The sequence below is a fragment of the Lactuca saligna genome, chromosome 3 (genome assembly GCF_052625555.1).
Source record: "Lactuca saligna cultivar CGN05327 chromosome 3, ASM5262555v1, whole genome shotgun sequence".
Lineage (NCBI taxonomy): Eukaryota > Viridiplantae > Streptophyta > Magnoliopsida > Asterales > Asteraceae > Lactuca > Lactuca saligna.
Window position 1 is genome coordinate 184967673 of NC_136419.1, and position 8663 is coordinate 184976335.

Consider the following 8663-nt stretch of genomic DNA (forward strand, 5'->3'; position numbering starts at 1 on the left):
GTGAAAGAAATCGATTAACTTGAAATCTTGAATAAGAAATAGAAGAATGATCGTTAACTCTTGCTTTTAGAGAAGACATCGTTTGGGTTTTCCATGACAATGTTTGGATTTTCTATAGAAATCTGACTTTTGAAGAGTTATGACGCCTTGGAATTAGGACGCACGACAGTAAGTCTCGTTCTCTCCCACGCTCCATCTTTTGGATTAGTTCCTAATGGGTTTGTAGTAGTCCAAAGACTAAAAAGTAATGGACTCCTAATATATGACCAAAACAACAAGTTAAAAATTGGGGCCATGTAGCATTTGGGGGCCCGGGGCGGTCGCCAGCTTGTCCATGCCCACGGGCCGACCCTATATATATATATATATATATATATATATATATATATATATATATATATATATATATATATATATATATATATATATATATATATATATATATATATATATCACCTTATTAATAACCTCTCTTTTTTATTCTATTTCTATCTAACCATTTTTGCAATTTTGTTTTTTATAATTATAATCGAATAATTGCTTCTTATTTTATGTATATAAATTAAAGAAGCGATATATTTGTATTTATATTTTTTTGTGTGATATTTTAGATATAATATATGTTTTACAAAAAATTAATTAAATAAATTAGTGTTATAGAATATTTTATATAGACAAGGATAGGTTAACTAGATATATAAAAAAAGTTATTAAAAATCAAAATTAATAAAATAATAAGCTGGATAATTATTTTAAGTTATAACATATATATATATATATATATATATATATATATATATATATATATATATATATATATATATATATATATATATATATATATTCTAATTAGTATTTTCTAAAGTAATAAACCATAAAATATAGACCTGACAATCGTATCATGTTCGAGTTGGCGTGTCGCGGGTTGGCGGGTCAAAATATGTCAACCCAAACACGACCTATTTAAATATACAGGTCACGGGTTGGCGGGTTTGGAACATAAACTCATATATGACCCGCCAACCCATTTATTTATACGGGTTCACAGGTTGGCGGGTTCATGAGCCAGATTTGGATTCGTAGGTCCGAATTTTAGACATTTAAGTCTTAAGCATCTAAATTAAAAGTAAAAACATTCATAGAAACATGTTACATATTTAGTCTTATAGGTTACGACTTACGACCTTAGACCATCCACCACGAGTCAAAATGTCAAAACAGTTAAATGGTCTATGAATCAATGATATATATTATATAATACTTATTAAATATTAATACTTGATACATAAATACATTTAAAAATAAAATAATTTTTTTATTAAGAATATAAACGGGTTGGCGGGTCAACCCGTTTATTTTTTGAGAAACCCATATATGACCAATTTAATAAACGGGTTGGCGGGTTAGCGGGTTGGTGGTTGAAAAACTCAACCAAAACCTATTTATTTCGTATCGTGTCGCGTGTCGAGAATTGGCAGCCCTAATAAAATACTTAATATTAATATAAGATAATTTATTATTATTTTTTTTTTTCTAGAAAGAAGAATAACGATGAATGAAGCAAACTTGTGTTTGACAGCATCAACATTTCAACAATCCCTCGCCGGTCACTCGTATAGTTCCAAGTCTATCCTATTCTTCCATTCAACTGGTCGCCAGAATTAACCACCGATTTGCACAATCGACTTTCCAAATTCCAATGGCTTCGTCTTCTTCGCCTGTAGTTCAACTTCAACCCCTCTTCTGCAATAACAACAACAGCCGCCTTTCGTCTCTCCATGCCTCCACCTCCGACTTCTCATTACCATCCTCCGTTAGGAAGTTCTTCTACAAAAAGAAGTCCGCTTCCACCATCACAGCCATGGCACAACCACAGAGAAGCGCGATGCAGTATAATCAAGTTGGGGATTCCAACCTTGTAGTCAGTGAAATTACCTTCGGCACAGTGAGTTTCTTCTTTTTTCATCAAAGTTTTCCAATTCTCTTTTCTTCCTTTCGTCTTTATGAACCTAATTCTCGCTCACCTAATTGTGGATTATCAGTGTGTCTGCATTTAACCTAGAAATTTCACATTTGGGGATACAAATTTTCGGCTGTAATTCTTTCTTTTCTATTAAATTTTCCAATTCTCTGTTTTTCGTTTCGTTGATTATCATTTATCAGTTATCACATGCCGTCATTTTAAACAATTGATAATGCTGGCTATAAACCATGGAGAAATCACTCTGCTTGCGTTTGATTCTTGAAAGTACTTTATCCACGTTGATGTTCATCCTTCAAAGTTCAAACAATCGATTCTTGCAAGCATTCAGCTTATATATATTCGAATCAAATTCTTTTCACAACACCGACATAAATTTCTGAAAAATTACTATTTCCTGCTAAATTCCAGATGACATTTGGGGAACAAAACACAGAGAAGGAGGCTCACGAAATGCTTTCCTATGCAGTAGAACACGGGATTAATACTCTAGACACTGCAGAAATGGTAAGAACTAAGAAACAAATTATTCAGTAGTTACATTACATGCTTTCTTCTCAAGTCTTGATTTCATTACTTGACTAATTTGGAAAGCTACCTGTTTTTTTAACCACTTTTGTACCTTCGTTCCATTTTTATCAAAGTATCCAGTTCCAGTGAAGAAGGAGACACAAGGACTAACAGATATTTACATTGGAAACTGGATGAAATCTCGACCTCGTGATCAGGTACTTTTCCTTTGTTTTTTATTTAATCAGTCTTTTTGTAGCACATTTTTTAATATTTAAACCATAGCTTATTCAACTGAACATTGAAATATTCAAAAGTAAAAAAGTTTAGTTATGTATTTTACAATAAATAAAACATTTAAATTAAAAAAAAAATGTTTTCACTTTGGGATTTTGTATATTGCAGATTATATTAGCCACTAAAGTGTCTGGATACTCAGAGAGAGCGACTTATCTACGAGACAATGGAGAAGTTGTGAGGGTTGATGCTGCAAATATTAAAGAAAGTGTGGAGAAAAGCTTAAAACGTTTGAATACTGATTACATTGATTTACTACAAATTCATTGGTAATTTTATTATTTTTGGAAATTTTATTTTCACAAGTTTTTTTCAAAAAATGTAAAATTTGTTTTTTGTTTAAAGTAGAATGAGCTTTTTTTTTTTGTTATAACTTATTTGGGGTTTAATGAGCTTTGCTTTGTTTTTATTTTTGTAAACACAAGTTTGTTAATTGTAATTAAATTAATGTATAGAATAGAGTTCTAAAACTATACACTCCGTGTATGCATCTACGGGATAAATGTAAAATGACCATTTTACCCTTATGTCTAGAAGTAATGCCGAATAAAATATAATTTTTCATTTAAAAACTTATAGTTATTAATTCGAACCACAAGGGATTGAAACATCCTTCAACCCCACAATAAATTTCATAACTTTTTTACAAATTTACCCTCGTTATTTTGATTTTTTTTTCACAATTTCTTCCATATTCTTAAGTGTCCAATCGTGGTCTTCTCCATTTGGTTCGAATTTTCTATTTTTATAAAACATAGTGTATTATATACATTATTAATTGAGTACATTATAAATTATTTATTCATTACTAATTCAAATAACATCTTAACCTTGTTCCTAATTCCTCTATAGGCCAGATCGCTATGTGCCATTGTTTGGTGAGTTTTTTTATGATCCTTCCAAATGGAGGGCAAGTGTGTCATTTGTTGAACAACTCAGAGCCTTTCAAGAACTCATTAATGAAGGAAAGGTAATTAATGATGATAGACTTTCTTTATTTTACTTTCAATTTGTAGATTTTTGAATCAAAACTATTACTTGGGTCTCTTTTTTTTGTAATCTTTTTTAATAATGAGTTATCTGTATTTGTAGGTGAGGTACATTGGTGTTTCAAATGAAACTTCATATGGAGTAATGGAATTCATTAATGCTGCAAAAGCTGAAGGGCTTCCAAAGATTGTTAGCATTCAAAACAGTTATAGTTTGTTAGTAAGATGCAAGTTTGAAGGTATGTCATTCTATCATGTCATCATCTACCTAAAAGATGATGTATTACTTTGCAAATTTTTATCTTATAACTTGTTATTTCCTTCATTTCTCATTTTGTTGGAATTTTCTAATGATTGCTACTAATGGATATGAATTCCCTTTGGAAATGGCTGAAATTTGAATTTAATTTTTCGTTCCCTTTAGAGTTTTGGTTGCAAATGATTACGAATTTCAATTCTGTTGGAGTTCACATAATCCTATGGATAGAGTTCAATATACTAACCTTATTTTGCTGAATTGTGGGCTTCTTTTTCCAAAAACAATTCAATTCTAACCTTCCCTCATTCTTTGAAATGACAGAAATACCCTTTCTAAGCCCTATTATTAACATTGCAGTATGTTGGTTTCTTCTTTTTCTTATTAGATTTTTCAGTTCATTGTTTAAATCAAAACACAAACACACAAAAAAAAACCCTCCAACCAATCGGAAGTTTAGAGTTTAGATAATAAAGTACACCCCTTGAATCAAAGATACAGACTTGGTATAACTAGATAGAAGATTAGAAAGATAATATAAACTCAACTCAAGTGAAGTGATATCTTTCTTTGGTTATTTATTTTAATTATATTTGTTGAGTATATGAGTTCTAAACATGATTCCTCACAACAACATTCTCATACTCAAAATAGAAAACGAAAAAAGAAAGAACAAGAAATGTTTAAGTCTTTACAGGAGTCTTTAAATAATTTTTTTTGTTAGAAATCAAAATGTTGGTGAAAATAACTCTAACAATGTAGTAAATAATTCTAACAATCTGGTTCATAATTCAAATGATTTGGTTGATAGTTGTAATGATGTTGCAAAACCAAATGATTTTAGTTCAAATAATGAATTTCATGACAAACAAGTGATTTTAAGGAAACTGGTACTTCCACATTTTTTCCAAAAGACGCACCCTATTCTAATACATATCACTATATCAGTAAAATATATATAATTTTGAAAAACGACTCTAAAATTCTATTAACAAATATTCCACTTCAACAAACAAGAATTCAAAAACAGCTTGCACTTCAAATAATAGAATTTTAAAAGTCATTAATCATAGTAGTAAATGCAGTAACCTTATTCTACCCTTAATTTATTTCCATTCCCATTGTCAACAGCATATTCATTTTTAGATTAATCCCAATTCCCAAACCATATCTTCTAAACTTGCACTTGAACTTTCCAAGTATGTTTTCATTTGTAACTTTCTTTGGAATTCATCTTCTTGAAGTAGGATAAGCAGATTTGATAGTTTGTTTATTTATTTATTATTATTATTATTATTTTTATTTTTGCAGTTGATCTTGTTGAAGTATGCCACCCAAAGAACTGCAATGTTGGCTTACTTTGTTATTCTCCATTGGCTGGTGGATCTTTAACTGGAAAGTATTTGGATTCAGAATCTGAAGCTTCTAAAAAAGGAAGGCTTCAGCTTTTCCCTGGATACATGGAAAGATACAATAAATCCATTTCCAAGGTACTATTCTTTTCATCACCTTTACTTCTATTATCTTATCATCATTCCAACTATTATTGCTTTACCCATAATAGCAATGTATTCTACATTTTACCCATAATTGGAATGTACAAATATATTTTTTTACATACTTCTGTTATTAATATAGAAATACAAGTATTTTGCTATTATGTGTGAAGAAATATAAGTGGATTAATATTATGAATTTATGATTTACCATATTTACTATTACAGGTTAAAATGTAAGTAAGTACATATTAATACACTATTATTAGTAAAAGTTTAAGTACATTGCTCTATAATGGTAAAAAGAGTAAAGTACATTGCAATTTCTAATAATTTACCTTTACATTAACAAACCACTGTTATTTTATTTGACATGTATTATATCTTAAATCCCCAAGATTTTTGCCTTCATAACATTTGTCACCTTGTTCATTTGTAGGCATGTCCCTTAATTTTGCAACACTTACTTTTTTGGGAGTGCAAACATGTCAAAATTACCTAATTGCCCATTATCATTACAAACAAAATTGGTAGTATCGAGCTGTGCATAAGATTCTCCGGGTCTTCATTTAAGATTGCATTTGTTACACAGGACATGACTGGAAGAGTTGGCAAGCTTTCTAGGGCTATTTTTTGTGATGAGGATGAGGAGGGCATTTACGTCTTTTGCATACACGAGAGATCAAGAGCGAGTCCCTATCCCACCTTTTGGGTCATTTGTCTTTGTATCAGTCATAGTCTCGGTCCAATAGACGATAAACACAGTACAAGGTCATTTGTCTTGTCCTGTGTAAGACACAACATGACAACAAGTTTTACTGTGTTTGGTGTACATTGGATTAAGACTAAGACTGATATTAATGAGACAAAAATTTGCAATTTTGTGTCGCATCCAAAAAGGTGGGACACTAACTTACTCTCGATCTCTTATCTATGCAAAAGACGGAAATACCCTCCTCATCCTTATATTGAAAATATCCCTAGAAAGTTTGTCTAGTCCCATCCAAACATCCAATCTAGTGTAATGCCACAAATAGTCAAGCAATTTCCATAGACTGTGTCAAGTATTACATTTATCATGAAAAATCAACTTTACCAATTTGTTTTTTTTTTTTTTGACATTTTCTATTTTAAAATGTCAGGAAGCTACGGCACAATACATTGAAATGGCGAAGAAACACGGTTTAAGTCCGGTTGAGCTGGCACTTGGATTTGTGAGAGACCGTCCATTCATGACAAGCACAATCATTGGTGCAACATCCGTTGAACAATTAAAAGAAGATATTGATGCTTTTTTAACATCCCAGAGACCTTTATCACCCGATGTCATGACAGATATCGAAACTATCTTCAAGAGATACAAAGATCCAACAATCCTTTAGGCACTGAGGTTTTATTTTTGTCACCTTTTCGGATTGGTTGTTGAGAGTTTGTTGTACTATAGGTTTAAAAATGCATTTTTTGTACATACAAATAATGAGCAACCGGAATTGTCATTGAAAACTAAGGGTTTGTGCTTTTAGTTGCTTGCAGGTTGGGGGATATTTGTTATGCAAAAAATAACAATGTACTTTCATATATTGTGTGTATTGTGGGATTCTGCCTATATATATTTTTTTGTTTTTTTTTATTTTATTTTATTTTTTCTTTTGGTCACTTCATTGTAGTTTCATTTTTTTTTCTTATTTAAGCATTGTTATTTTTTTCTCTTATCATAGGATTCAGAACTCATTTCTATTTGGAAATCAAAATCTATCAAAATCAGTTATTGCTTAAATAGCCGAATTGTGTCTTTCGAAACAACCGGCCAACCCTAATTAGTTCTTAAAGAGAACAATGATCTTAATATCCTGACTTCTGTCATTTTTTAGTTAGGTAAATTATAAATAGAGAAAATTACAAAATTAACCATTTTTGTTAATTACTTTGTAGAAAATAGCACAAAAAAAAAATCAAAATTACAAAAATAACTATTAAAATCGTAGGTGGATTAAGCTCATTTGAGATTTTCAAATACCGTCTGTGAAAGTACAAGTCGTTAAAACATAAATACGTTTTAGGGACTTGAATGTTTGTAGGTGGTTTTTTTTTTTTTTTTTTTTTTTTCGTATAAATACTTGCAGCCTCACATTAAAATAGCAGATGAACTAAGTTCAGCTACAATTTCCTCTGCCATCCACCTACGATTTTTTGCAATTTTTTTTATTAAGAAATTGATAGAGTTTGACTACAAAGCAACCATATTATATATAAAGTTTTGTAAAGAATTATCACTTTAGTTGTTATTTTTTGGAAATTGATAGAGTTTGATTACGAAACAACCATGTTATATATAAATTTTTTTACTAAGAAATTGATAGAGTTTGACTACCAAGAGGAACGCCTTAGAATGATAAATAATATACGTTACGATTAATGAAATATCCTAAAGGATAATAAGATAGGATTGATAATATCCTAAAGGATAATAAGATAAGATTGGTAAATATCCTATACAGATAGTAAATTAGGATTAGTAAAGTACCCTAAAAAGATAGTACGCCAGGTTCATAAAATATTTTAAGAAAGATTTTTCTAAAAGTAAAATGATTTTTGATTTAATACAACCAAAATAAAGCAGAAAACTATAAAGACCTATGAACTTACCAATATTATGTTGATGTTTTCAAAATACATGTATTCTCAGGAAGATGAGTGTGGAGGATAGCCAAGACGAGAAGGATGTCATCAAGAAAGCTTGTTGGAGTTATTTATGTATGTTTACTTTGTAGTTATGATAGGGTTGTGGGATTGAGCCATCAAACAATGTAATCCCACATCATTTATAATAAATAATTGTATTGTATGTGATATATCTTTGTGTATTGTTATATATATATATATATATATATATATATATATATATATATATATATATATATATATATATATATATATATATATATATATGTGTGTGTGTGTGTGTGTGTTGGCCTCAATCCAATTGTCCTGTCTTTTAGAAAATGAGTTTTAGATTGTTGGGAAAACTTCTTTTCATGACCTTGTGAATTTCTTTGTTGTAATTTCTTTTCTTTCTGAAAATCTCTTCCTTTCTTCCAATAAGTTTTATTTTGGGCTTTTTTTTTCAAAATTTC

General features: G+C 30.0%; 1 protein-coding gene across 1 annotated transcript; it reads left to right on the forward strand.

Annotated features, from left to right (window-relative positions):
* Window positions 1-1557: 1557 nt before the first annotated feature.
* On the forward strand, window positions 1558-7159 carry LOC145037614 (uncharacterized). Its single transcript, XM_078986318.1, has 8 exons — window positions 1558-1945; window positions 2393-2488; window positions 2626-2709; window positions 2897-3057; window positions 3641-3758; window positions 3881-4016; window positions 5345-5523; window positions 6672-7159. Exons 1-8 carry the CDS (start codon window positions 1700-1702, stop codon window positions 6909-6911), a joined length of 1260 nt encoding a protein of 419 aa, XP_078842444.1. The 5' UTR covers window positions 1558-1699; the 3' UTR covers window positions 6912-7159.
* Window positions 7160-8663: the final 1504 nt, after the last annotated feature.